The 27,998-nt window shown below is 46.7% G+C and overlaps 2 protein-coding genes across 16 annotated transcripts in view; one reads left to right on the top strand and one right to left on the bottom strand.

Annotated features, from left to right (window-relative positions):
- On the top strand, positions 1-21,857 carry LOC310753694 (transforming growth factor beta receptor type 3-like). Of its 10 annotated transcripts, XM_083595045.1 has the most exons (19): positions 2-1,138; positions 1,478-1,511; positions 2,644-2,775; positions 5,754-5,926; positions 6,351-6,470; positions 6,901-7,084; positions 7,536-7,695; positions 8,241-8,397; positions 11,127-11,313; positions 12,155-12,402; positions 12,544-12,723; positions 13,430-13,750; positions 14,423-14,555; positions 15,072-15,146; positions 15,431-15,541; positions 16,412-16,456; positions 17,238-17,349; positions 18,587-18,698; positions 19,738-21,857. In XM_083595045.1, the coding sequence occupies exons 1-18, from the start codon at positions 995-997 to the stop codon at positions 18,639-18,641; spliced, it is 2,571 nt and encodes an 856-aa protein (XP_083451171.1). In that variant the 5' UTR covers positions 2-994; the 3' UTR covers positions 18,642-18,698; positions 19,738-21,857. The 10 variants fall into 10 exon arrangements, with proteins under 10 accessions (XP_083451168.1, XP_083451171.1, XP_083451174.1 ...); XM_083595042.1 differs by lacking the exon at positions 18,587-18,698 and having other exon boundaries at positions 1-1,138; XM_083595051.1 differs by lacking the exon at positions 1,478-1,511 and having other exon boundaries at positions 4-1,063.
- EVI5L (ecotropic viral integration site 5 like) overlaps positions 21,149-27,998 on the bottom strand; it is a 52,064-nt gene continuing 45,214 nt past the window's right edge. For all 6 annotated transcript variants that reach the window (XM_083595093.1, XM_083595089.1, XM_083595092.1 and 3 more), the window contains one exon: positions 21,149-27,944. In XM_083595093.1, the coding sequence (XP_083451219.1) occupies positions 27,633-27,944 (312 nt within the window). In that variant the 3' untranslated portion in view covers positions 21,149-27,632. The remainder of the gene's footprint in view (positions 27,945-27,998) is intronic.

Genomic DNA, 27,998 nt, shown 5'->3' with positions numbered 1-27,998 from the left:
GAAAAGGCCCTGGCTCTGGTTCGAGGCCAGCCTAACCTCCTTGAGGCCTGGGTCCTCCCAAGATGTTATTGTTTGCAGACTCTAGGGTCCTCCGTAGGGCATACCAGGTACTCCTGTTGGAAATCTAGTGAATCTAGTTACAACCACTTGTGCAATCCCTTATCCAGACTTTCTCCAACCCAGTCTTAATGGTAACCAAGCACTGCCCAGTGGTCTTCCATGCACCTTATGCAATGGACAGCATGCAACGCTTACGCTACCCTTATATTGATTGCTTTTGCTATGACAGACTTCCGCAGCTGCTCTGTTCAGGAGGTGTAGGATGGGGCAGTGCATTCTGAGGCCTGCTGCTGTCTTTGTCTGTGGCCTTGGATTAATCACCTGGGTTACGTTTATCCCTCCCTGCGTCAGGCCTGTTCGTTTTTTTCCAGAAGGCCTTGGAGTCTGCCAGAGCATTCTGGGAAAGATGAACATCTTGTAAACAGGCAGCCTGTGGCCTTGGAGCCGCGTGCAACCCTCTCTAATTTCTACCCAGGTGCTTGGCAGGCAGGTAGAAAGAGAGGCCTGCTCCTCCTGCTTTTTGGGTTCTGTCCTGTCCATCTGACAGGATCTCTTTCAAAGGAGTAGTGGCACTTGACAGGCAATGATGCGTTCCCTGCCTGCTGGTATAAAAGGGCGAGTTCCCTCAGGCTTCCTTGTGACTGGAACTCCTCTGCTTCCCTGTTGTTGCTTCTCTGTCCCCTGGTTAGTGATCCGTTAAAGCCAGGACAGATACCCGGAACGTCTCCTTCCTGGCCCTACCTCACTGGGGTGGTAGGCAGGTCACGTTGACCCAGATTTCAGCACAGCATACCTGCCGGTGCCTCTCAGGAAGTCTCCTCCTCTGCCTGCGTTAATCATAAATCCACCCCAATCTCCTTGGTAACCCAAGCGGGGGCTTGCCTTGTGTTTCTCACTCTGTGGGACATCCTTCGGGGTGAAGGTCGCTTGCTTGATGGCTCCCTGCTTGGTGGGGGGAGCCATCTCCCTGCCGGGGGCGGGTGATGAACCTGCCAGTTGCACGGTGAGTTCCTGGGACCTGACAAGGGAGGAGAGACAGACACACAAAGAGAGGGAAAGGGAGCGGATGCTTCTCCTTGTAAGTCTCTTCTTCCTTAATACCTTTCCTCCACTGCTGAATTCCCTTAGAAATAAACAGCTTGCCACATAAACCATGCCCTCCTCCCCTCTCACTTGTAACTTGACCCTCCTTGTGGGCCTAGAGTTATTTTTAACCTCCCATTGACCCGCATAACTTTTTTATTATTGTTGTTCATTAAACGATGCCAGTCTGGAGATAGGAGGCCTTGAATTGGCTCACGGTTTCTGCATCCCCTGGATTAAGCGCTGCGAGTCCTCCCACTTGCTTCCTGTCCTTCAGTTCAGGTAGCACTTTGTCTAACCTCCTCCTCCTATTTTTCTCCTAACCTGCATCTAGATCCACCGGCAGTGGGAGAGCTCTGCTGAGCAAGGTAAGTGTTCCTCAGGCATTCCCTCTCCACATTCGGGAGCTTGGCTTGCTGGGAGGTGGAACACATCCTGGAAACTTTTAATTACAGCCAGTCTAATCCTGTAACACTGAATCTTGCTGTCTCAATGCATCCTCCTTTTAGAACAGAGCCATAAAGGAGGGAGGGAAGTTTTTGTGGGAAACTTGAGACAGGAGGGAAGAACACCTTTTTGACTGACAGAAGTTGGGACCAGAAGGTGAGGGAGAGTAAGTTGCCTTCAGAGAAAGATTGCAGATTCAATCTATAGAACTGAGAAGCAGGTGTTGGGCAAAATCCTTCTGGCTAGAGACAGATCATCACAGTGGATAATACTGAGCAAAGTGGACCGATGATCTGGATTAGGCTCACACATCTTCCCATTTTCAAGGAGTAGAAGCTATTAGATAGTAAACAATCTGGAAGCAGGGTAAGCTCTGGGGTCCCCAATGTGTCACTCATGATCATCATAGTGCCCTCCTCTTGGTGCCAGCCAAGATCCCCTGACCCCATTTTTTTTAAGAAATTGAGGCTTTTTGTGATGAGGAGAGTGGGGTTTTTTTGCGGGGGAGACATTGCCTGCTTTTTGTGTCACTTTTATTTCTTTTGAGTGGGTAGGTGTTTAGTCTGGTTTCTGGGGATGAGGGAGGGGTGTCTGAGCATCACCCATTTTTCTTCAGTGAAATGGGTATTCTTAGATTTCTGACTGTTTGCTCAGATTGAAAAGGTTGGAGACCCTGGCTATATGCTATACCCTTTCACTTTGTGGCGGTAATCAGAAGGGTGGCCACCACCTTCCCCTCTGCTTACAATCGCAGAAGCACCCACTGCACCAAAATGAAGTCCTTCCACCACATTGCGCATATGACAGGATAGTTGAAGGAATGTATAATCCGTATTAAGTGACACTGAGTATGGTCTGTATGCTTGTTTCTGTAGCAGATAGATCAGGAACGGAGAGAGGAAATGTTGAAGTTCTGTCCCAAAATCCGAACCACAAATTGACTGGTATGAGGTCTTGAGGGCTGGAAAGTGTTTTCAAGTAGCTCAGAGGTCGTGCGACGGCATTCCCTTCAACTCCCGTGCTTTCTTGCCCTGGCTTTGCTTTCTTTCCTAGGGTGGAACAAGAGGGAAATCACAGCTTTTCTTTGGGTTCTGAACACCATGCATAGAAACTGCCTGCATATCGATCACCTATGGAGACAGTACCTCCTCCTGCTGCTTGTCGTCTGGGGGTGCTCTGGGACAGGTAAAGTCTAACAGAGTGGCTATTGTAAACATTTAAATGGGCTGTACAATAATTATCCACACCAAAGGTGTAAAACGTTTTGCTAAAACAAAACAAAACAAAACAAAACAAAACAAAAAACAAAAACATTATTGTAGGGGAGCTGTCCAGGATACATTGCTGTATGTATCCTGAAGTGTACATGTAAAAAAGAAATTAGCAGTCTTAAAATACATTTTTCTTTGCAACCTTGAATGTAGAGCAGGTCTTTCAGCTTTGCTAAATAGACATGTGTGCGCTCACACAGAGCCATTTGGACTTGTCAAATTTTCTTCCCTTGCAGCAGAATAGGTAGATGAAGTTGTCAGTGTATAAATGTATTCAGTGGGGTTTTATACTAGGGGTTTGAGGGACATGGGTGGTGCTGTGGTCTAAACCACTGAGCCTCTTGAACTTGCAAATTCACACAATGGGGTGAACTCCCATTGCTCTGTTCCGGCTCCTGTCAACTTAGCAGTTCGAAAGCATGCCAGTGCAAGTAGATAAATAGGTACTGGTGCAGCGGGAAGGTAAACGGCGTTTCCATGTGCTCTGGTTTCTGTCACAGTGTTCCATTGTGCCAGAAACAGTTTAGTTATGCTGGTCACATGACACGGAAAAGCTGTCTGCGGACAAACGCCAGCTCCCTCAGCCTGAAAGCAGAGATGAGCGCTGCACCCCAAAGTCAAATTCGACTGGATTCATGGGTCCTTTACCTTTACCTTACTAGGGGTTTCCCAATTCTGCATGATGCTTCTGATGCCCTTTGTCCTGCTTCTCTTTATTTGATGTACCTTCAGTGAACAGCTTGCATTTACAGAGTGTCCTTCATTCTGTACCTGCTTATTTTTCACAGGATGCAATTTCAGTTCCTTGATAACCAAGTACACACAGCTAAGGGCACTTTTAATCTCCAGCTCGGCACTCAGTACTTGTTTTTGACATTGATTACCATAGGGCAGGTAGATGCTGCCTGTGGGTTGTTTATAGCACAGAGGCTGTTAAGCTACCTGCTGAATTCATAGCCAGCCGACCATGGTTGCTTCCTATAAAGAGAAGAGCCCAGGCTTCCAAAGTTGACCAGGAGTCATAGTTTCTGTTCTTAATGGTGAGGGGAAGGCACTCTGCACTTGCTGTAAGGTACTTCTGCTATTTCTTCACATTCCCAAATTGGGGGGAAAACATCCACGTTGAACACTCCTGCAGCTGTACTTTGGTATCTGGTACAGCTCTCTGTGGGACGTTGGTGGCGCTGTGGGTTAAACCACAGAGCCTAGGACTTGCCGATCTGAAGGTTGGCAGTTCAAATCCCTGCAACGGGGTGGCTCCCGTTGCTTGGTTCCTGCTCCTGCCAACCTAGCAGTTCGAAAGCACGTCATAGTGCAAGTAGATAAATAGGTACTGCTCTGGCGGGAAGGTAAACTGCGTTTCCATGCGCTGCTCTGGTTCGCCAGAAGCAGCTTAGTCATGCTGGCCACATGACCCGGAAGCTGTACGCCGGCTCCCTCGGCCAATAAAGCGAGATGAGAGCCGCAAGCCCAGAGTCTGCCATGACTGGACCTAATGGTTAGGGGTCCCTTTACCTTTACAGCTCTCTGTTCCTTTCTCATGGTGCCAGAGCATATTCTTTCACATGGAATGTTAAGGCAGGTTGAGTTGGTAGAATCCTCATGTGCTAAATGGAATTGTACCATTTCAGGCTGCAGATGGTGTGTGTGTGTGTGTGTGTCTTTTTTAAACCCCTCCCCCCTAAAGCTGTCTGTGTGTAAAATTCTAGTACACTGAGGAGAAAGAATTAGCTCCCTGGGGCAACTTAATAACTCTGCCCAGAAGCATAGGCAGAAACGAGAGAGCCCAGGCCAGGCAGCTCCTGAGGTCGCCCTGAGAATATTTGGTAGCTTTTGTTCCTTCCAGTATTTTAAATTGAAAATTGCCTTGGTAGAAAGGCAACAAACCAGCCCAGCCTGCTCCCTACTGTGTTAGCTTTCCTATTACAAGGAACTTTTTACATTGTAGTCTCAGAATAGTATATAGTCTGGTCTGCCACCACATTCTCACCCAGTCTTATTGTTGTGTATGTAATGTGTAGCCCCCGTGCAGGGCTAGCAGCTTCCCTGTAATTATTTAATTCGTAAAATGAATGGTCAGTGGTTAGAGCACCTGCTTTGCATGAAGTAGGTCCCAGCTTCATTTCCCAGCATCTTCAGGTAGGACTGAGGTTGTCCCTAGAGAGCTGCAGCCAGTCAGTGCAAAATACAATACACAATCTTCATAATTAAAACAGACTTTAAATAATAATTCTCTTTAATAGGGTTGAGTGCCAAACATGACCACTGAAAAACAAGAGGAGTGCCATCAACATGCCCAGGAGAAACGGGGGGGGGGGTGGAACTAAAAGGGAGGAACCCCCCCCCAAAAAAACCACTTTCCCACCCAGCAAAGGCTCTACGTGCTGAGTATCCTTTGGAAAAGGAATTTAAAGGGAAGGAGGAGACTGAGCCCCTTACAGTTTATAGTATCTTGGTGGAGGGAAAGGATAGCTGACTGAAAAAGAAACACTTTTTTCCCTTGTACAACTTGTACAATCTAAAAATAAGCCAGTAAGCCATTGTTAGGAGCAATTCACAGTGACCCTCCCCCCTCAGTGTGGGGACCATGAAATGCACACCAATCCATTTCTGTCCCATCATACCAGTTCCCCCAGAGTTTCCTTGTTTTATTTTTCCCTCCATCATCCTCAGTCATTGGCCAGATATTCCATATTTTTTGTTTCTCAGACGCAGAATGAATTATGCAAAAAAGAAAAAAAGAAAAAAAGTTAAGCTGGTGTATCATTTTGAGCTCAGGCACCTGAGCACTTTGTGTTTTGGGAGAAAGGGGATGCCAAATGTACAGAGTTTTGGAAACTACTTTTCTGAAACCCCGTTTCTTCCAGCATTGCTCTTCTCCTTCCCCTGCAGCCGCCTGGCACCATCTTGCTTGCCTCCCCATGTCTGCCTCTACCCCACATCCCGTCCTCGGCTTCTGGGAATCACTGCGAAAAGGCACCGGATGCACCAGCCGGGGCCGCTCTACCCTGGGGCAAGAAGTCCATGTCATCAGCCTGAAGAAGGGATTGCCGGCAAATGGCCAGGTATGGGAGATCCCCATCCATACCACCTTCCCATGTATGAGGCTGTATGATGGGTCCTGCTACAGCTCCATTGGATACCCAAACAAGATGGCCGTTCAGCTTGGCACTACAGTTCAAGGTGTCTCAGTCAGTCAAAAAGGCAAAACTCCATTTCAGTCACTTCTTCACAGTTGTCAGGGCCTCTCTTAAGTCACAGAAGCGTTAGGTTAGCCAAGTTGTGAGAAGCAAAGAGGAACACTCTTGCGCAGGGCCTGCTTAGTGCTGGGGATGGGAACATGCCTCACCTGCTGAACATCCAAGGGATAAGTTGCTAGGCCGCCTTTGGTGGTATATCCTACCTTCTCTGGTTCTTTTCCAATCCCTTCTCCATTTCGCTCTTTGATCATGCATGGAGAAGGTACCTGTCCCCTTGATCCTCTTTCAGGTAACTCTGATAACTCTGGACCCAGATCCCCACGACAGAGGCCCCATCTTTGTGCTGTATTCCCGGAAGCCTGTGCGTTGGGTGTTGCTGTCTCCCCCTGGAAAAAACTGGACCTTCCAGGTGAGATGGGATAGAGGGCCAAAGGGCCTAGAGAACATCATGGGGATCACTGAGGGGGTCGTTGGAGTCCCTGCTCTACGCAAGCATAGAAGATGAGTGGCAGCTATGGGAAGGGTGGATGGAAAAGCTAATTTGCTACCTCCACAGCACTTTTACAAAATACTTTCAGATCTAGCTCTGTTTGTCTTCAGAAGCATCTTGTGTAGTAAGTTCTTATTCTTCCCATTTTACAGATGGGGGAAATTGAGGCTGAGGAAGGCTTGCCTAAGGCCACCCAGTGAATCTGTGGCTGAGGGGAACTTGAACCCAGATCTCCCAGATTAAAGTGCAGAACTGTTCAACTTTAATGCACTCCCCAGCGTGGGGTGTCAGAGAGGGGGGAGGTTCTCCAGGCTAGTATATTTTACCTTTGCCTTCCTCCTATCTACAGGTCTCCCCTGGCTCTAATGTTTCAGCCCTGGGGCCAGTGGCTTCTGCTGAGACCAACTTACCAAAGACGCCCAAACGCCTGCTGAAGTGGGCACGGAGGGAGCATGGAGGGGTCACCTCTCTGGCTGAATACCGTGGAGTCAACAGAATCTACACACACCTGGGGGCTGGCATGGGCAATGAGGGTAGATATCGGCTCTGAGGGAAAGGGTGGCATTATGGCTGTGTGTCCTACAATTCCCCATCCCTGACCACTGGCCACCCTGGCTGGGGCTGATTGGACTTGCAGTCCGGCAACATATGGAGAGACACAGGTTCCCCATTTTCGCTACTGCAGGAGGAGGGCAGCCAGCTGGTCTTTTGGGTCCTGGGCTAATGCAGTAACTTTGCAGAAGTTGTGCAGGTCTGGGTCTGGTCAGTGCTTGGAAGGGAGACCATCCAGGAAGGAAAGATCTGTGCACTGCAATCATAGAGGGAAGATGGAATATATACACGGCACAGATAAATAAGACTCACCAGTATCAACTGGAGAGCAGTTGCCAAAGAGTTTGCATTGCTTGCAAAAAAAAGAGAGTAAATCACAGCAGCTCTTCTGTGACCATTCAGTCCAGATGCTTCATTCCTTTCCTTCTCCAGATAGGATTGCCCCAGCCGCTTGCAGATTAAGTAGGAATTTCCTGACCCCAGTGCACTTTGCCTCCAAGTGCCAACTCCAGCCTCTGAGAGTTTGCCTGCATCCTGACCCTCCGCAAGTCCTTGAAGTTCACATCATCCTCTCCAAAGGAGTTGCACCAAGGTGCGTGCCAGGGAGGCATCGCCAGAGCTTCAGCATGCGGCTGTTGAACGGGGTAGCAGGGGGTTGGCAAAATGTTCATAACGAGGTGCCGTGTCTTGAACAGGGAGGTTGAAATTGTTCTTAGTGTAGATGGGGAAGGGGGATGGTGAGGAAGAATGAAACCTATGCAAGAAGCTCCCTATGATAAGTGACCCTTGTGTTAAAATGGATAAGATATAATAAACAGGAACATGGAAGCTGGTTCATCTAGCCTGGTACTGCTGACACGGACTGGCAGCAGATCTCCCATGTCTTTCTCAGCTCTGTCTGGAGATGATGGGGATCGAATCTCTGACCTTCTGCATGCAGAGCAGTTGCCCTGCCACTTAGCTACGGCACTTCCCCCGAAAGTCAAGGCCAGATGGACACTGAGCCAAAAACGAGTAGCGACAGTGGCTGGTATTAGGCCTTGAATATTGGGCAGGGATCTCTGAGTTGGGGGACGGGTGGCGTGGGGCTTCACTGGCTTCCATCATGTGCTTAATCCTGTTGTGGGGGGGGGGCAGCCTGCTCTCTTCTAGGCCCACCCTGGCTCATTTGACTGTGGAACTTCATGCTGTCCGAAGGCCCCCCCACTGGGGACTGATCTTGATACTGAAGAGTGAGGGAGCTGCTGAGTGGATGGTTCACACCCACCGCCTCACTGGCCGGCTGCATGTACTGGTAGGGGCAGGACCTGCTCTGGGTATAGATCTGTAACGCTCTAGGCCAGCTAATACACTTCTCTCTCTCCCCCTCCCCAAGTTGGTGGCAGTGGCACACATCTGGAAGGGAGCAGGGCACACATGTGCTCAAAGCCAGATACAGTAGTACCTCGGGTTACAGACGCTTCTTTTTTTTTTTTTATAATATTTTTATTTTTCCATATAAACACAATACAACAAACATAAACATACAAAAACAAAAACAAAACAAAAAACATGTATCATTTCATATCCTAATTTCATATCCTATCTTCCCCGACTTCCTCATGCCTCCCCTTTCTGTATTCCAAATTCTTATCGATTGTTCAGCAAATCTTCCCTTATTTTAATTTAAATTTAGACTATTCTTCCTTATTCTCTTTGTCTTAACCATTACTAATAGTAACCATTTACTTTCCAGTCCAACATCATTCTAACTTTCATTAACTTTGTAATATTTCTTTAAATAGTCCTTGAATTTTTTCCATTCTTCTTGCGCTGCTTCTCTTCCCTGGTTTCGGATTCTGCTCGTCATTTCTGCCAAGCCCATATAGTCTATCACCTTCATCTGCCATTCTTCCAGTGTGGGTAGTTCTTGCGTCTTCCAGTACTTCGCAATGAGTATTCTAGCTGCTGTTGTAGCATACATAAAGAAAGTTATATCCGTCTTTAACACCCCTTGGCCGACAATACCCAAGAGAAAGGCCTCTGGTTTCTTGGGGAAAGTATATTTAAATACCTTTTTAAGTTCATTATAGATCATTTCCCAGAATGCCTTAATCTTCGGGCAAGTCCACCAAAGATGAAAAAATGTACCTTCAGTTTCTTTACATTTCCAACATTTATTGTCAGGCAAATGGTAAATCCTTGCAAGCTTGACTGGGGTTATGTACCACCTATATATCATTTTCATAATGTTTTCTCTTAAGGCATTACATGCCGTAAATTTCATCCCGGTGGTCCACAACTTTTCCCAATCAGCAAACAAAATATTATGACCAATGTCCTGAGCCCATTTAATCATAACCGATTTAACCGTTTCATCTTGTGTATTCCATTTCAGCAGCAAATTGTACATTTTGGACAAATTCTTAGTACTGGGTTCTAACAATTCTGTCTCCAATTTTGATTTTTCCACCTGGAAGCCAATTTTACTGTCCAGTTTAAACGCTTCATTTATTTGATGATAGTGCAACCAGTCTCTCACCTTCCCTTTTAATTTCTCAAAACTCTGCAATCTCAATTTGTCCCCTTCCTTTTCCAAAATTTCCCCGTATCTTGGCCACTTGGACTCCATATTTAACTTTTTAACTGCCTTAGCTTCCATTGGCGACAGCCACCTTGGAGTTTTATTTTCCAGCAAGTCTTTATATCTGACCCAGACATTTAATAGTGCTTTTCTGACAATATGATTTTTGAAACTTTTATGTGCTTTAACCTTGTCATACCACAAATATGCATGCCACCCAAAAATGTTATTAAAACCTTCCAAATCCAAAATGTCTGTGTTTTCAAGAAGTAGCCATTCTTTCAGCCAGCAGAAAGCTGCCGCTTCATAGTAAAGTTTAAAGTCTGGCAGGGCAAACCCCCCTCTTTCCTTTGAATCCGTTAATATCTTAAATTTAATTCTGGGCTTTTTGCCCTGCCAGACAAATTTAGATATGTCTTTTTGCCACCTCTTGAAACAATCCATTTTATCAATTATTTGCAATGCTTGGAACAAAAACAACATTCTTGGCAATACATTCATTTTTATAGCTGCAATACGGCCTAACAAGGAAAGCTTTAAGTTGGACCAAATCTCCAAATCTTTTTTCACTTCTCTCCAAGTTTTTTCATAATTATCTTTAAACAAATTCACATTTTTAGCTGTCATATTTATACCCAGATATTTCACTTTTTTAACCACAGTTAACCCTGTCTCGTTCTGAAACCTTTCCTTTTCTATCTGTGTCAAATTTTTCTCCAAAACCTTTGTCTTAGACTTATTCAATTTAAATCCTGCCATTTGACCAAGGGTTACAGACGCTTCAGGTTCCAGACTCCGCTAACCCAGAAATTGTACCTCAGGTTAAGAACTTTGCTTCAGGATGAGAACAGAAATCATGCGATGGCGGCGCGGCGGCAGCGGGAGGTCCCATTAGCTAAGATGGTACCTCAGGTTAAGAATGGACCTCCGGAACGAATTAAGTTCTTAACCTGAGGTACCACTGTATAGCCAAGTGTGTCATCAACATCAGTACAAAACTGGTTGGGATTTATTCCTTAATTAACCTGAGGTACCACTGTAGATGCATTATGCAGAATTGCAACCTTTCCTAGTGGAAGCAGTTTGGTAATTTTAGATGCTTGGCTTCATGCTATTATGAGGGTTATATTATGGAGGGTTCATTCTGCTAAGTCCTGCCTTCACAGGCCCACTAGTGAGCTTTACCAACCCTCTTCCATAAGCTTCCCCTGCATTCTCCCTATAACTCTAGGTTTGCCTCCTCCTCCTCCAGCCTTATTTTTTTTTTGCTAAAGTGAGCCAAGGAGTCTTACTTCCTGGCTCCAGCTCTCCACCCCACTAGGCTACTCCCTCTTGGGAGTCTGTCTCCATGCTGCCATTTGATTCCCCTGGACCGTCTCTTGTTTATGGTGTGCCTGCTGCTGCTGCTGCTCTCCATGTCTGGGCCTTGTATTGTAACTCAGGCTGGGATTCCTTTCTAGGCTTCGCACAAAGTCACAGTCAGCAGCACAGAAATGGATCTGCCTCTGACTGTGACCCAGCGGACGTCCCCTCGGCTGATGACCCTCGACCCTTTGCAGTTTGCAACGGAGCAGAATCTGCCTGCCTTTACATCCTATGTTGAGGCTGAGCGGGTGAACAGGTTTCTCCTTTTTGTTGGGATGAATGGTAGGTTTGGAGGGATTCAATGGACATGAATGGGAAAAGTGCCCACCAGAGAGCTTAGAGGCAAACCACTAGTGACCGCTGCAGTAGATTCCTGGCATTTATATTCCAGTTCCTCCTGCACCATTTTACCCTAGGGTATACAACCTCAGTTTTATTTTAGGAATGCACCAAATCAAAACATTTTCAGCATGAAAAGTATGCTTCCAAGGGGGCTGAAATGGTACACACCCACCCACCCACCCAAAGCATATATTTTGGTGCTTGTTAACAGATATTTTGCTGCTTCAGTGCCATTTTCCCAAACCCTTTTGAGAGCTTATTTCCTAGTCGTTATGTGATCCCAGCCAATCAGGAGTCACGTAGGGATGATCAATGGCGTCAAATAGGCAATCAGCTGTGGCTACAATGGTAAAATCAAGAAGGGCAAATGAAACTGCATTGCATTCTGAATGCTGAGCCCATGGAAGAGAACAGGAAGGCGTGCCATATTATATCAGAATGTGCAGACCTTTCACTTAGGTAACAGAAGGAATAGATACAGGGTTGCCAACATTCTTGGGCCCATGGGTAAGTCTGCAACAGAGAAATTGTTGTGAGTACCGTCCCCTCCTCTCCTGCAAACTATTCTATGGGCTCCAATAGAATGCTTCTTCTGAGCCTAATTTCAGTGCTGGGAGGGGAGGCTAGCTTGTAGACTGTAGAGAAGGCCTCTGTGAGCTGGGCACATGTGTCTTTTGGGGCCACACTGGTGATGCTTGGAATAGATCATATTCTGATTAACAGCAGCAGTGTATAAGGCATATGATTGCATCACACCCACACACCTGTATTTCCTTTGTAGGGGCCACACCTCCTCTAGAAGAGCCAACACTCTTTTGGCCCATATTTCTGCATCCTCCCAGTTTCACAGCCTCTCAACAGGACTTTGCAGAAGCCAACACAGCTGGCTGGGAGGTGACAAGGCAAGACTTTGGGGGAGAGGATGGTTCCGTTACCTACCCACCGTCTACAGCCAAAACAGAGGGGACAGAATCTATCTTGTGTCTTGGGGACCAGAAGCCTATTCTTGAAAACCAGGACACTCAGAGAGTGAGTAGCCAAGGATGACATCTCCAGATGGACAGAGGGAATCTATTTCCTACAGTATCATTTCATGTGGATGTGGATGGGCGGGTATTCGCTTGCCATTGTACATCAATATCGCTCCACAGACCTGTTTTTCTCCTGCAGGTCTCCTGTGTTTCACCTTCTCCAACCCAGATATCTCCCTCAGAAGCTGCAACAGCCTTCCAGGATCCCCACCTTCACCTTGGCAATGCCCTCCTTAACCTAGAGCTCTACAACACAGAAGCTTTTGCCAAGCAGCTTGGACCTTTTGTCGTCTCAGCCAACAGCCTTGTCTTTGTGGAGGTAAAGCGGATGATGAATATGCAAGAGCTGGCATTGGATGCAGCAGTTACACGCCAGAATCTTGTCCCTAAGTGATTCCTCCTCTGTCCAGAGATCTGGTGGTTTGCAGCACTCCCTGTCTCTCTCAGAGCCTCAAACAGGGCAGTTGCTTGTTGCTTTATGGGGGGTGCTAAATTTACACTGTAGCTCTCAAAGGGACGAAGTAACAGGGGTGATTTGCCATCATGTTTTACCAGCTTAGAAGGGCAACATGCATCCCAAGGAAGGTCATGATTTTATAAGCAAAAGAGCAAGGAATAGACTTAGCAGATTTCATACTGAGGCCCAATTCAAGGCCCAACTTTATGGCTGGTTGGCAATGAAAAAATAGGTATAAAAAGAATTCCTGGATGCCAAGAGCCAAATTTGGGGCAAGTATTCTTTGGTGAGAGAACCCCAGCAGAAATTTAAAACAACAAACATCTAGCAAAGTAAAGCATGGAAATATAGGTTGTTATTCTTAGAATATGACTTTCTAAGTTCCTTCCAAAATTCCCCTCTTCTCCTAGCATAGAAAATACCATGTGTGTGGCAAGTTCAAAATGGTTTACTTACAAACTCTCCAAAGATCAGATTCATGGGTTTTTCAATGCAGCATTCAGAAAACGTTGGCAGCAAAACTGGCACTTGTTTTTGCAGACTAGATGGTGTTTCCTTTTCCCTCCAGGCTTCCTTGGTAACCTATGACTCATCTCTCAGCTTCACCATCCAGAAGTGCTTCATCTCTAGCTCCTCAGATGCTTCAGAAGCCTCGGCGTATCTGCTGGTCCAGCATGGCTGTCCTGTGGCCGCCGCCCAAGTCAGGCTGTGGAAACCCGAGCTGCCAGGCCAGGCCCAGGCGTTGCCTCTGGGGTACCAGGAACGCCAGCGACTGAGCTTTGTGTTGAAACCACGGTCCAATGCCTCCATCCACTTCTTGCACTGCCGTCTGACGCTCTGCAGCAGGGGGTCTCAGGACTCCGACAGACCCAAGGGCGCAATCCCCAAGGTCTCTGGCTCCCTGGGCTAGGGAACCCTGTCTTCTAGCAGCTGTCTGAGGGCCTGATAGCGCTACTTCTTCAGAATAGGCTCTCCTGATTGGGGATGCTTATGAAGGAAACTGATATGCCAGAGCAAGCTCTCCACTTGGGCCAGATGTAGCCAAAATGGTGCCCTCTGCTCGATGATGACACTGGCTTCCCAATTCCCAGCACCTCAGCTAGCACGGCCATTGGCCAGGGGTGATGAAAATTGTAGTCAATTGGTATCTAGGGGGGCACCATGTTGGTTACCCCTTAGCTTATTATTATTGCCTCCTCTGAACAGCAGAATCTCTCAAGTGTTTCAAGCAGAGGTCTTTCCTATTTGACTGGGGGTTGAATGGGGGCCCCTCTGTGTGCTTTGCCCCTCAGCTATGACTGGCCCCTTCCAAAAATCCTTGGTCCATCTCTGCTCTGAGGGTGGAAGGGGTGGTGCCTAAGAAAAGATGGAATACAGAGGAGAGTGAAACCCCTTGGAGGGATGAAAACTCTCTGGAATGGGTCTGTGCAAAAGAGCCTCCCAGTTAGCTGTAGAAATGAGCTGGCTGGGCTTATGGAGAAGCAGGTGGGATGTAACTGGGCCAAGGCCTACCTCCCACTGTTGGGATGAGGCACTCTTCTGAGGCAGGTTTTTGTTTCAGTGTCAGTCTGAGAACAAGGCCTGCCGGGGAGAAGAGGAGGCGGTCCCAAGCCGCTTCCAGCACACCATCACGAAGCCTATGCTAGTGACTGTGGAGACTCCGCTCCGAGCTGCCTCTCCTGGCCCAAAACCAGGTACTTTCCTGTGGGTTCTAGACAGCAGCCAGGAGAGAGCTGTTGGCTGGAAGGCCTTGCAGTTCAGCACCCTGGCTGCATGCTGGAGAAAACTGTCCTGCAGAGTGAGTGAGGAACTGAAAGAAACTGATGGGGGAGTCCTGCTTCCTGGGGAGATGGAAGTGTCTCCTTGTGCATCTCTCCAGAGCAGAGGTGGTGGACCTGTAGCCCTCTAGATATTCTTGGACTCCAGCTCCCATCACCTCAAGCCACCATGGCCAATGGCAAGGGATGATGGGGCTTGTAGTTCACCAGCATCTCCTACCCAGGAGATTGATGCCTTGGATCTCACCATGCTACAAGCCCAGACTTTGCCAATGGCATCTTACATGTTCATCCTGAGTGAAGCAAAGTAGCAATGATGGGCAGAGTTATGCACTCATTTCTTTTCTCCCCCTTGCCACCCGGAGGCTATTTTCTTCAGACACTCCCTCAGATTATCTGTTCCTTCCTTGACTTTGGTGTCTTTTTCTGCAGCTAAGGTCCCAGACAAACAGCAAGGAAAAGCACCAAAGGATGCAGCCCACAAGCGGAAGACTCAGGTAGTCCGAAGTAAGTAAACATCCCCATGCTCTCTTGCTGGCCTTGTTTCCCAGGGATTTGGGGACTGAAATTGGTTTTAGACTGGAATTCTACTCCTGGCTCTAGGGGAAAAAAAAGTGGAGTTGAGGATTCCTGCTGCTGTGGGCTGGAGCAAGAACTCTGATCCTCAGACTTTTTCATTCTGTATTACCCCATTTCGGGCCCTGGCCCATCTCCCCTTCCTGGACAGAGAGTGAGAACGAATTTTTGTGCTCTTTCTCCACACATCCTCCCCATATCTCGCTTCTCTGTAGCTGCAGCTGTGCCAGGCCAGACGGTCCCCGCAGTAATTGGGATAGCTATTGCAGCCTTCCTCATCGGCATCTGCCTCACTATTGGGCTCTGGTTCATTTACACCTATACAGGTAGGTATGGAGAGGGTCCCCTCAGTGCTGTAGGTACCATCTATTTTACTTGAATGATTGATTTTTGGCAAAGCCTGGGGGAGCACACCTTAGCATTTCTGTAAAGGTAGACTGGGCCACATGTCCGAGATGGGAAAACTCTAAATTATAGATCATGACACCTTTCCTCAACCTATTGCCTTCTAGCTGTTTTGGATTTTAGCTCTCATCACTAGCTAGCCATGCTTGCTGGGCCTGGACCTTGAGTTGTCCTCTCAAGCATCTGGAGGGCACCAGGTTGGGGCTGGTTGGCTTCTGCCAACTGTCTGCCTCCATCTCTTCCGTCAGAGACAGAATACGCATTATTCAGTCACATGTACACAGGTTGAGTTACAGTAGGGCATGGATCTTGGGGTGGAAACTGGCAGCCAAATGATGCCCATTGCAGTTGGCTTCTGGGAAGGATCATAGAGTGGGAAACGTGACCTTTAGGCGATCGAAGATGCAGCAGCTGAAATACATATTGGAATCAATGTTACAAAAAAGTCTGGAGGGGGATTATGTGTCTAGGAAATTCACATCATTATTCATATTGGTCTGCTTTTGCACAGTTGTACTTGTCCACCCATCCACCATGGAAAAAAGAAAGAAATAGAAACAGAACAAATAGGATGATAAAAAGGCCAGACAGTCAAAGCAGGAAAGTAAAGGTCAGAGGGGAGGGAGAGGGATTTATGTGCACATCCATGATATTGATCCCAGTCTGCTTTTTATTTCTGGTTATTTTTTATTATTAGACAGTGCACATGCATTTTCACACCTTTCTCTGAAATGAGGCGGTCTGAACAAAGCTTTAATTACTAAATTTTAATGCCAGCCTTGAACTCGTAGGTGAGTCGGCTTCCGGGAGGAGGAGCCAGCCTGCAGCTGAGACTGGTAAGGTGACACATTGGCTTTTGAGAAATCCTTCATTTGAGCAGAGGCTTTGATTCTGCACTCATTTCCATCTCTGGCTGTGAATGGAATCGGTGGTGCACACTTATAATAACTTTTAATTATTTTTCAATGTTTAATTGTTTCAAACTGGTTCTTTAGTTGATAATTTCAACATTATAAGCACCTTAGAGGTTTGACTACAACTAAGCAGTATACATAATTTGTTAAATAATAATGAATGCATATTGCATGGGTGTCCAGTTCAGCAACCACAGGCGAATCAGGCACATATGCACCTTGAGACCTTCCTGGTGCCTGCAAGTCCCCTTCCCTCTGCTGAAATAAGTCACCTATTGTAGCTAATATAAGGCAGGGAGAGTTCTCTCCCAGCTATACCTGGAGATGCTGGTGAACTGAACCTGGGACCTTCTGCATACACCTGGATTCGTTTGAAGCATCCATAATGCAAAGGCAGAGCCAGGAATTCAAGAAAGATGTCCTTACTAAAGCAGGTTGCTGTATTCAAGAGAGCCAGTTTGTTGCTTCCAGGATTAGCCAGTTTTAAATATACCCAAGCTAGGGCAGTTTTGCTTCATCTCAATACTTAAAAGTGGAACATTATAAATATGCTAAGACTTGGAGAAACTAACATATGCAAATAGGAAGAGGGTGCATTTGTTTACCTCTGGAAGGGGGTTAGTGTGGTGGTGAGATGGATGGTTGCAGTGCAATTGGGGGCGGGTGGGGGACACTGCTGCATTTTCTTCCTTCCTCCTGCTAGACCCTGTAGGACCATCTGCTCCAAAGCGTGAAGACACTTTGTCAGCTCCAGCTGCAGCTGGCCCTGCACGTCGCACGTGGTGCTCTACCCTAAGAAGCCTCTACCGAAGAAGGTAACTAGATTTCAAAAAGTTCATGGGAGGAATGAATTTGGAGAATTGGAAGGGGATTATTTATTGACTTGGATCCTTTGTGCCCCCTGCATTTCCAGAGTTTGCCTCTGCAAATATGCAGGCTTATGCAAGTAGCGTGGTTATGTTTTTGGGTGATTTTTGTTGATAATAATAATTCAATAATTTATTATTTATACCCTGCCTGTCAGAGCTACCCTAGGTCCCAGCTCACAAAGGACCAACGCTGCTTCGTTGTTAAGTATAAAAGTCTTTATTGAAGTTCAGTTTCACTTCCAGAGCCGCAGCGCGCAGCTCCACGTCTCAAGTGTCAGACCGCTGATGCTCCGTCTGAGTCTCCTCCCCCTTGACACCAATTTAAGATTCTAGCCTTGCTCCACCTTCTCCGCTGCTCCTTCCTCCTCTGGGTCCGCCTGCCCGCCGGGGTTCCGCCCTTTCTAGCCTCTTCTCCCGCTGATTCCCCTGAGCCTTCTCCCTCCCTCCGGCGGGCTTTAGGAGCTGGTTCCCCATCCGGGTCTCCTGCTGTTCCGCGCGCCCGCACATTTGAACTTGGCGCGCGCGCCCAGCCAGCAGCTTTCCTCCTGACCGTTCCACTGCTGCTGTCACTGCTTCCCCCTTCGGGGGGGCTAGCTGCAACTGACCTCCCCTCCGTTGGAGGCGTGGTCAGCCCTGACTCCCTCTCTGGAGGAGACACTGCCCCTGACACATGTGACTCTTCCCCCCCACTACGCTCTGGTGGGGAAACTGGTCCCGATCCTCCACTGCTGCTTTGGAGTTCCCCTCTGGCTCCTTGTTTCTGGTGCGTCCCCCCTGGGACCCCCCTTGCCCTGACCATCGGCGCCCCCTTCTGGGAATCTTCTGATTCGCTGGAGAAGCTCATGGAATCTCTCGGGCCACTGTCATACTCCCCTACGCTGCCCTCGGATTCTTCCCCTTCGCTCTCCCAATCCTCTCTCCCCAGTGCTCCTGCTCCTGATTCCCTGACACTGCCCATACGGCTGGGTTTCCCCAGCCACTCTGGGCTGCTTCCATCAAAATATTAAAATACAATAGTCCTTCAGATATTAAAAGCTGCCCTAAACAGGGCTGCCTTCAGATGTCTCCTAAAAGTCTGGTAGTTGTTTTTTCCTTTGACATCTGGTGGGACAGTATTCCACAGGGTGGGAGCCATTACTGAGAAGGCCCTTTGCCTGGTTCCCTGTAACTTTGCTTCTTGCAGTGAGGGAACCGCCAGAAGGTCCTCGGCGCTGGAGCTCAGTGTCTGGGCAGAATGACGGGGGTGGAGACGCTCCTTCAGCTATACTGGACCGAGGCTGTTTAGGGCTTTAAAGGTCAGCACCAACATTTTGAATTGTGTTCGGAAACGTACTGGGAGCCAATGTAGGTTTTTCAAGACTAGTGGTATGTGGTCTCGGCGGCTGCTCCCAGTCACCAGTCTAGCTGCCGCATTCTGGATTAGTTGTAGTTTCCGGGTCACCTTCAAAGGTAGCCCCATGTAGAGAGCATTGCAGTAGTCCAAGCGGGAGATAACTAGAGCATGCACCACTCTGGTGAGACAGTCTGCAGGTAGAAAGGGTCTCAGCCTGCATACCAGATGGAGCTGGTAAACAGCTACCCTAGACACAGAATTGACCTGCGCCTCCATGGACAGCTGTGAGTCCAAAATGACTCCCAGGCTGCACACCTGGTCCTTCAGGGGCACAGTTACCCCATTCAGGACCAGGGAGTCCCCCATACCTGCCCGCCCCCTGTCCCCCCAAAACAGTACTTCTGTCTTGTCAGGATTCAACCCCAATCTGTTAGCCGTCATCCAATCTCCAACCACCTCCAGACACACTCACAGGACCTTCACTGCCTTCACTGGTTCCGATTTGAAAGAGAGATAGAGCTTTCAGCACATTTGTTTAACTTTTAATGGATTTTTGTTGCATATTGTACTTTGTCTGTTGTCTCTGCAACTCACTTTGGGACTTGAAGCATTACACCAGTTGAATAGATGGAATTGTCCATGGGATGCCTTCCATGTCTGTAACTGAGAGATGGAAGTCAAAACTAGTAGGGATCTTGTATTTGAAAATGGTCCTTTTCTGTTGTTCGTCTCATATTAGCATTCACAAATGAGATACTCCAGCCCGAATGGAAGGAAATTTTTTAGGGTCAGTTATAAAACCATTCCTCTACAGCTTGAAACACTGCAACTGTTAGCTGATGAGTCTGTGGTGGTAGCACAATGACAAATATGTAAAATGTTTGCAGGACGAGAGAGGAATGGGGAGCCTGGGTCTGCAATAGGTTGGCAAGAGAGGCAGGCAAAGCAGGGCCAGTGGGGAAGTCTAGCCTGTCATCCGCACTGATTTATCTATCTTGTAGGTTCTGGGATGTTTTTCCTGTGACCACAAGCACCTGTTTCGGTGAATCCGCTTGCATTCCCCTGTACCAGCAACTCTTTCAGGCCACAACATCTTTATGGCTTCAGTCCAGCAGCACAACCGATTCTGAATCAATACCTTTCGACACTGGAAAACCTCAGACTTTAAGCTTTAGCTTAAATAAGCAATTGTGTTTTCTGGCAGTTGTATGGGATTTTCATTGATTTGGGTAGCTGCCTGGAGAGAGCTGTGCTGCTTCTTCATTGAGTTTTGCTCTTCGTTTCTGCACTGCCGAGTGTGGACTAAAAGGCAAACTCGGGCTCAAATCTTTGCAGAATGTTTGCACTACTGCCTATCAGGTCTGCAGTTCCCCTCACCTTTGGGGAAGCTCTTAGCTACCATTGTGGCCTTGCAATCACTCTTAGGCCTGCTTCAGCACTTTGGGAAAAGAAAACCATCGTTGCATTTGGCTGACATTGCCATTGGGGATTTGGTTGTTGCTTCCTATCTGACTATAGCAATACCTTGTACTCTCTTTGTAGGAATGTTATGTTGGGATATAAATGCTAGTTTTCATGCCATTGCCCAGCTTCACAAGGAAACAAAGCTGATTGCTCCACAAAAAGATTCAAATTCTGAAACCTTTTGGGTCTTTTTTTTAGTTAACCACCTTGCAAATGATAGTTTCTCCAGTTTTATTAAACAGATGTGCAATAGAGTTGCTGAGGCACTTTCAATAGGCAGTCAAGTGCCCCCATTGCCTTTAAACACCACTTGTTCCCTGCTTTTTCTACAGATGCCTGATTCAATAGGATAGACAACTGGAAAGTATGTACTTGAGAATTTGGCTGGAAACAGAGTAAACAGCCTCTAAATCTTATGTGTGATCATAAGTGTGGAGAGAAAAGGTGAATGTTGCTTTTGGTATATTTTCTTCAGCAAATACAGAAATAGCATGCAATCAATTCCACCCATAAACTGTGCTATTGTAGGGAAGGAAACGCTGTATTTTGGGCAGGGATGGTGAACATGTGATCCTGCTGGACTCCAACTCCCATCTTCTCCAGCACTGGTTACACGGACTGGGGTTGGTGGGAGTTGGAGTCCAACCTCCCTGATATTGCCAGATATTTCGCATGAGGCTTGGGAGTCTTGTGTTACTTCAGGAAAGAGCCATTGCTTGTGTTGCAGAGCTTTCAGCCTGATATGCTGTCGTGTTTGTGAGTTTTGTGAATTAGGTGGATACCATGATCTAGGCCTCCACGCAGCAAATGTAACCCAGAACTCCCACATGGGCAGGTAGTACAAGTCTTTTGTAGAGGAAACTATGCGCTGGGCACCCACCCAATGCACGCAGGTGTTGTTTTCTCGGTGACTAACACCCACCATCACCACTAAAGTCGGAGACAGAATTATTAAGACAGTGTAAATAGTTTATTTCGTCGTTTTTTTGAAAGTACAGATATTATTTTGTACAGCAGTATTTGTTTTAAAATGGGTGTGGGCTGAAAAGAATGGCAGTTTATATTCTGAGGAGCAGAGAAGGGACACTGGTACATAGTTACACTAAACGCATGACTTGAGGAACAGTTGGGGACTATGGGGAGAGAAAGATTCCTTCCAACCTGGAAAGCCCTAGCACTGCAATGTGCACATTCCCTTTGGATAGCTGCAGCTGTGGGCTAGTACTGGAGCTGTGCAGAATACAGGGGCTTTCAACCACATAGTCATTTCACACTGTTCCACAGGATGGTATAAAATTGGAGCTGGATTTTTAGCTAAAGGTGTGGCAAGTGTGTACCACTACCTCCAATGCTGCTTTATATCAGCTGGGCAACTGCTCCCACTGGATTAGAGCAATTCTGGATTTTAAGGTGAACTTCAGAAACTACCACACAAACAGCAACAATATTTTACATTTTTTTTACGCACCCAGCCGAAGTCTTTTTTTGAAACAGTGGCGACATAGGGGTAGAAGGAGGAGCATCAGACTCACTACAGAAAACCCTAAAATAGTAACCAACCTTTAACACGTGGTGTTTGTGTAATTATGACGTCTGCTAATACTTTTCAATGCTGAAAAAGAGTGCAGTGCTCAAATAAAACTCCTCAGCTGTGCTACCTTCTTAGTTCACTGTTCCTTTCTTTTAAGGACTACTAACCTGTCTGGATGCATTGCTCCTCCTCATAGCAATGTCTGATGCAAAGTCACTCTGGTCAAGCTTAATTCTGGTACCACTAAAAGCACCCTTCCATCATAACAACATCACCATGGTTTGTGTGTGGGCATGTGTGTCGAGTCAGTGCAACAGGCCAGGTCCTAAGTGAGGTTGTATTACCAGCTCCCACAGAGATCATGAATGTGTGTGTGGGTTAAATAGTTGTTGCAGATTGATGTAACATTCATTCTAAGGCAGACATGGCCAAACTTAGCTCTCCAGCTGTTTTCGGACTACAACTCCCATCATCCCTAGCTAACAGGACCAGTGGTCAGGGATGATGGGAATTGTAGTCCCAAAAACAGCTGGAGGGCCAAGTTTGGCCATGCCTGTTCTAAGGGCACTGACAATGGATCTGTGGACTCCAGCTCTGCAGCTTGCATTACACATACATAGCAGCAGCTTTAATGTTGCAGCAGAAAAATGTGTCTTACTCTCACTCTTGCCCTAGGGCCAGGCTCTCTTATTACTTTTTTTAAAATGGCACATGTGTGTTTTATGCATACAATTTTTCCACCATGTGGGAAAAAAATACCAAACATTAAAAAGCAACACAGCAAACCATTTCAGGGGACAATGTGTGTTGGCAATTTCACAGGTGCTAACCAAGTGGGACCCACAAGCACTAACTTGGACCATCCGTGTTCCAAACATAACCAGGCAGAGCCAGTTGCCACTTTCTCCAGGACAGAAAATGTACAATTAGGTGGATGGCAGTGCTGAAACTCTTAATTTAGCTCTGCTCCTCGCTGTTATTCTTTCTAGAATAACAAACTAGAATCTGGGGAGCACATACTCATTCCTTCAATCCTCTAGTTCTGCTTTGTCTCCAGCAGGATACTGCCTTTGCAGCTTGTACACTGGGACCTAGTCTGGGAAGCCAAGTTCTGTTTAGTATAATTAACAAAGGGCCACATGATTTATTCACAAGAGTACACTCGGCCTCTCCCGCTTCTGTAGAAGGGGATGCTGTGGTGCACAAGAAGGGGATGGATGCATTCAAGGTAGAGAATAGCTAGAAGTCAAGTGTCAGAGGTGGGAGAACAGAAGCAGCACTCCCAACCCCGGTCTAAACACAGCACCACATTGTTTTCCCTCGATGATGAAGGGAAAGAGCTACTATTAAAGTGCAAATTGAACCTTGTCAATAGCTAGTAAAGATCACACACAGGCACCATCTCCAGCCTACCCGTCCCAGGAGAACAGACTGGAGCAAGACATAACCACCTGCTCTAGGATATTGGTTTTTCCGCAATGGTGGCACCACCGTTTGCTGGTACGTAGCATAGGAATCTGTAGGCGATCGAACACAGAAGGCCAGATTCCTGATAACCTGCTGCTGTTAGAGATACAGGAGGGTCACAGGTGTAGCTCAAGAGAAGAGAAAAGGTCTGTGCAAACTTAATTTAGGGTAGAAATAGGTATGCAGCCCCCCCATCCTTTAAAATCCATTCACAATATTTAGTGTTATAAAAATGTAATACAAAAGTCAAAGCAAGATTGTGAGGGTGGCAAAGAGAGAAGGGGGGGCAAGTGGCTTAGCATGGTCTTTCTATGCCTCTTGCAGCACAAAACCCTTGCTCCAAGACACCAACACAACGCTGCCTGAGAGGGTTTTGGGGCAGCCAGACCGAGGGGCTTCAAGTCTTCTCCTATCCTCTATGCCAAGGCAGAAGCTTGCTTTGTAGTCTGTGTGTGGATAGTATGCAGAAGACCAGCACTTCCAATATGCAAGTATCCATCACATGAGCCCCCCAAACACACCATTACCTTTTAAGCCAATGATCACAAGAAATAGGAAAATCCCTTTGAGATCAATACAGTACTTTTTTTTTTGTTATCTTGATTTAAAGGGATTGTTTTTAATGACCTTAAGTAGATGTGCAAGTAAATCACTTCAATATAAGCAATAAGGTTAGGGTTTTTTTTATATAAAAAAAATCAGCTACATGACCTAATGTTATTCAGCTCACTGGGGATTATCCTCACCTAGCAATTAGCCAAACTCAGTGGGGAGAAACAGGCTGCATCAGCTTGAAGCAGTAGATCGAGTCCCTTGTGCTCAGTCACAAATCATAGCAAAGTTAGAATTGCCCTTGCCCTTAATGCTTGTCATTCTTCCATGGTACCAAGGAGTCAAATTAGGCTTTCATTAAAAATAAACTACTGTTTTTAGAGCTTTACTGCATGTTATTCAAAATAATTATTTCATCATAAGGTTGTATGTTGCTTGCTCTGAGCAACAAAAGGATATAAATAAATATTCCTTGCTGGAGTGCTCGTCCCTTACTCTCCTGTTGTTGCATGGATCTAGTCTGAGAGATCAGACAACTCTGGGAGAAACCACTTATTTTGAGCACACTGTGATTTCTTTTACAATATGGAAGGGAAAACGCAAATTTCCTTAGTGTGTTTTGCAGGTAAAGCAGCAGTCGGAGTAATCAACTATGTAGAAACTTTGGGTAAAACATATGGCCCTGTTCTACAACCATAGTCTCGAAACCACTGCAACAGGGGTGACAGAAAGGTGAATAATTAATGTAGTATTACCAATGTCACTTCAGGGACAGTCATGCTAGAACAAACTTAAAAGTAAGGCCTGCACATCCAAGTGAATTTCATATGCAAAACAAATCCCAAACCCTGACAAAAACAGGCCAAAGAAGCCGCTTGGATTCGATTCTAACAAAAATATTCTCCCATTTACTCCAATGTAAATCTGAAACACTAAAGTCAACGGGGTTTTACTCCAGATTTAGAAACAGCAGCGATTAATGATCTTCCTAACATGTAGCCTTGGAGGCAGCGAGCATTCGGGTAGCACTACACAAACAAGTATCAACAACAATTGCTAGGAATTATGATGCACAAACCGGCAAACAGTTTCACAAGCCATCCAAAACTGCAAACATGTGCCCACTGCTAGCAAATAAATGAAATCAGACTGACACAAGGAGATCAAAGCAACAGTTTGGGCTGAACTCTTGTTTGGACCACATACTATGCTGCTGGATTGAGGGGGTGGGGTTGAGGGGAGACTGAAAAATGGTACAGAAAATCACAGAGATTTGGCAATACGGTGCAGCATGTATATATAGAATACATCTATTAAAATATGCAAGGTTATACCAAACTGGAGCCTTTCCCCCAGGCATATTCATATAAGTACATACATAATACTTCAGGGCCACCCATCTGACAGGCTGGGCCAAGTGGGTGCAGGTTTGTCCTCCTGCTTCTGCAGGGTAAATGCTGGGTTAACCTCACTAGAGGAATCCAGAGTTGGGGAGGTAAAATGACCAACAAGGCTTGCCTGTAGCTAAGAGGCATGCAGCATAAAATTTGGGGAGAAAACCAAAGGAACTCCTCCTTCAACTATGGACCAAATATATTGCAAATCCATGCCAAGTGAAAAATCATGGAGACCTCTTTCAGAAAGAGAGGTCCATGCATCTCATACAGAACCTTCATTAGATTTATTGTTGCAGGTTTTAGAAATTAGGCAAAATCAAATGGACCATAAATTTGTACAAGCTTGGTATAAGGAAACAGATGAAAATTATGCCCATGACAACAAATGCTTCTCCTTCCCTAAAAGCAGAAGCATCCCACAGTTTAGGAACTATCTGGTACTGTCCAGGGAACATTCTCTATAACCAGGGATGTTGCCTAATGAAGCTGCCTACCTCCTCAGCAGGGTGGAAATCCTACATCTTCAGAATTCGGCATCCTTCACCGTCTCCTTCACAGACCTTCTGTGGAACCCCTCCTATCACCAGCTGGTCTCCACCTTCATTTGCAACAATGCCTTTATTCAGACACCTTGCAAGACAAAATACATTTCGCACACCAGCACGTTCTTGAGATCTCTCCGTCACCAGTGGAAAGAAAGTGTGACACGAGAGAGGCCTTGCTGATTTTAATCTTGGACTCTATTGTTAAGAGGGGAAGGATCCAATTATCAGGCTTCCTCCCCATGTTGAAAACAAAGAGAAGGACCATGAATTGCAAATACAGAGTGATTTTTGGCTGGACCAAATCAGCACCATGCCGCTTCCCAAAGCATTGCTCCACGGGTTACCTCTAGCTGGTGTGGCTATGTCAGCACTGGCCATGGCAAGCGTTATTGTTGAGAAATCAATGTTTTTCCCCCACTACCCCAAACAGAGGTCTGCTTCTGTGGAGCAGAGCTGCACATTATACAAGCATGTCTGAAGGTTCACATACGTGCAGAGGCAAGAATGGAAGGGGCACCTAGGGTTAAGCACACACCTCCCACTTGATCTCCCCTGCAACCCTCCCATCCCCAACCCAATAGTGTTAGGAGGCAAACAGTGAGCTTGGAGCCTCATGTTTGCTTCATATGTAGTTCCACTACAGGAGTCTGTGCATTTTCACTAAAATAAAAAAAGAATTTTTTAAAAAAGGGCAGAACCTGATGTCCAAGCAGCCCATGTTTCTCATCTCTTTGTTTGCCAAGAAGAAAATACTCTTTAGGCAATTCGCTCAGGTGCCAAAAAATTCAGCCACTTGCACTGGCCTTGTAAATCATGAACAGACTAAAAGTCCAATAATGGACCCTTATTTCCTTAAAAAAAACCCTAGGGTTTGGGTGCTTTGATGGACTGCCACCCCCCCCTGAAGTAAGCCAGGCATTGGTAGGAACTTTGCAAGAACCAATGTTTGAAAAGATAGCCATAAAGGTGGAATTGAGAAAGAATACTGCATCAGCTCACACAATTCCAGGCAGGGAATTCTGGAGGAACTGTCACTGACCATATGGATTAAGGCAGCGCCTAAACTCCTGTAATGGTTGCAGCAGAACAGAACTTCAGGCAAAGTGAGACACAGAAGTTACCAAGGGGAACCCTTCCCTTACCACAATTAAATAGAAAAGATGTCATACCTTTAGCTACAAAAGCAGTTCTGGCTGCTCCTTAAAAGCCCTCAAGATAATTGAACTTAAAGCTTTATGCCAAGCCTCCTCTAAGGGAGACGGATTGGCATTGCACAGTATAAATAAATAATATACACAGAAACAAAAATAAAAGCTCTCTCTCTCGATCCAAGCCACCTCTTCAGAAGCACTCTCTCTATCCATCCTTTCCTGGGCTGAAAACCACAAACTAGTGTGGAGGCATCCAATCTTCTTACCTCTCTGCAGAACAGCAGGGTAGGGGATCGCATATAAATAAAAGGAAGACAGACCCCTCTCATCTCTCCAAGCACAGCAAGGAGACAGAGGTTAATTACTACTGGACTGCATTTTATAGAACCAGCGGCCTGGTTGCTTCTGCTGTCCCTTCAAAGTTCTCAAGTGTGCAAACCTTTGTGTGTAAGGAGGAAGTTTTTTTAAAAAAGAAAAAAAAAGGTGTGGAAACGGTCGGTGGGAGGGTGGGAGATGTGAATGAGGTCAATACATGGATTTGAACTACCAGTGACAACAGAGCTGGAAAAAAGGCAGTGCAGACAATGATCAACGGAGGTGGCCCATGTAATGCAGGCCAGCTGTAGGACTGTCCGTCCCCCATGCCATCTCGGGGGCACGGTATTTGCTGGGTAAGGGGGCCCTCCGCTCCATCTTCCGTGATCTGTCTATGACCTCCACACCCTCAGTTCAGCGTGGCCAGAGGACCTGGTGCCTTCCAGACAGACTTGGAACGGCAGCACCACTTCCTCATTTGCTCAGGGCTTCTTCGAAGATGATCTCGCCATTGGGCTCAGTGGCAGAGGCAGGGTCGTCCGCATCGCTATCTGTGGTGCCGTCGCTCTCCTTGCCGGAGCTCTCGGCCCCCCGTAGAAAGTGCGTGTTGTTGGGCGACAGCGGATACAAGACATCCTGCAGGGCACCTACCACCATGGGGCTGGTCAGCAGCTCCTCGTCGGAAGAGTGCAGCGAGTCGTCATCCACCGCCAAGTGACTCACAATGTGGATGCCGTCAAAGCCCATGGTGTCCTCAAAAGGCTTCTGTCCCTTCATCAGCCGAATCTGCAGGGAGAAGGCGTTAGGGCAAAGATAGGAAGGGGGTGTCCTGCGAACCCT

The sequence above is a fragment of the Podarcis filfolensis genome (genome assembly GCF_964270895.1).
Source record: "Podarcis filfolensis genome assembly, chromosome: 2".
In the NCBI taxonomy this organism is placed as follows: Eukaryota; Metazoa; Chordata; class Lepidosauria; order Squamata; family Lacertidae; genus Podarcis; species Podarcis filfolensis.
The sequence above is the reverse complement of the archived record's forward strand: the minus strand, read 5'-3'. Positions and strand labels throughout refer to the sequence as shown.

What these genes read in the sequence shown, in the direction of transcription:
- LOC310753694 (XM_083595042.1), top strand. Translation starts at nt 995, where the DNA reads ATGGCTCCCTGCTTGGTGGGGGGAGCCATCTCCCTGCCGGGGGCGGGT. An exon ending in CTCTCCTGGCCCAAAACCAG is followed by an intron (nt 14,556 to 15,071) that starts GTACTTTCCTGT and finishes CTTTTTCTGCAG; the next exon opens with CTAAGGTCCCAGACAAACAG. An exon ending in GAAGACTCAGGTAGTCCGAA is followed by an intron (nt 15,147 to 15,430) that starts GTAAGTAAACAT and finishes GCTTCTCTGTAG; the next exon opens with CTGCAGCTGTGCCAGGCCAG.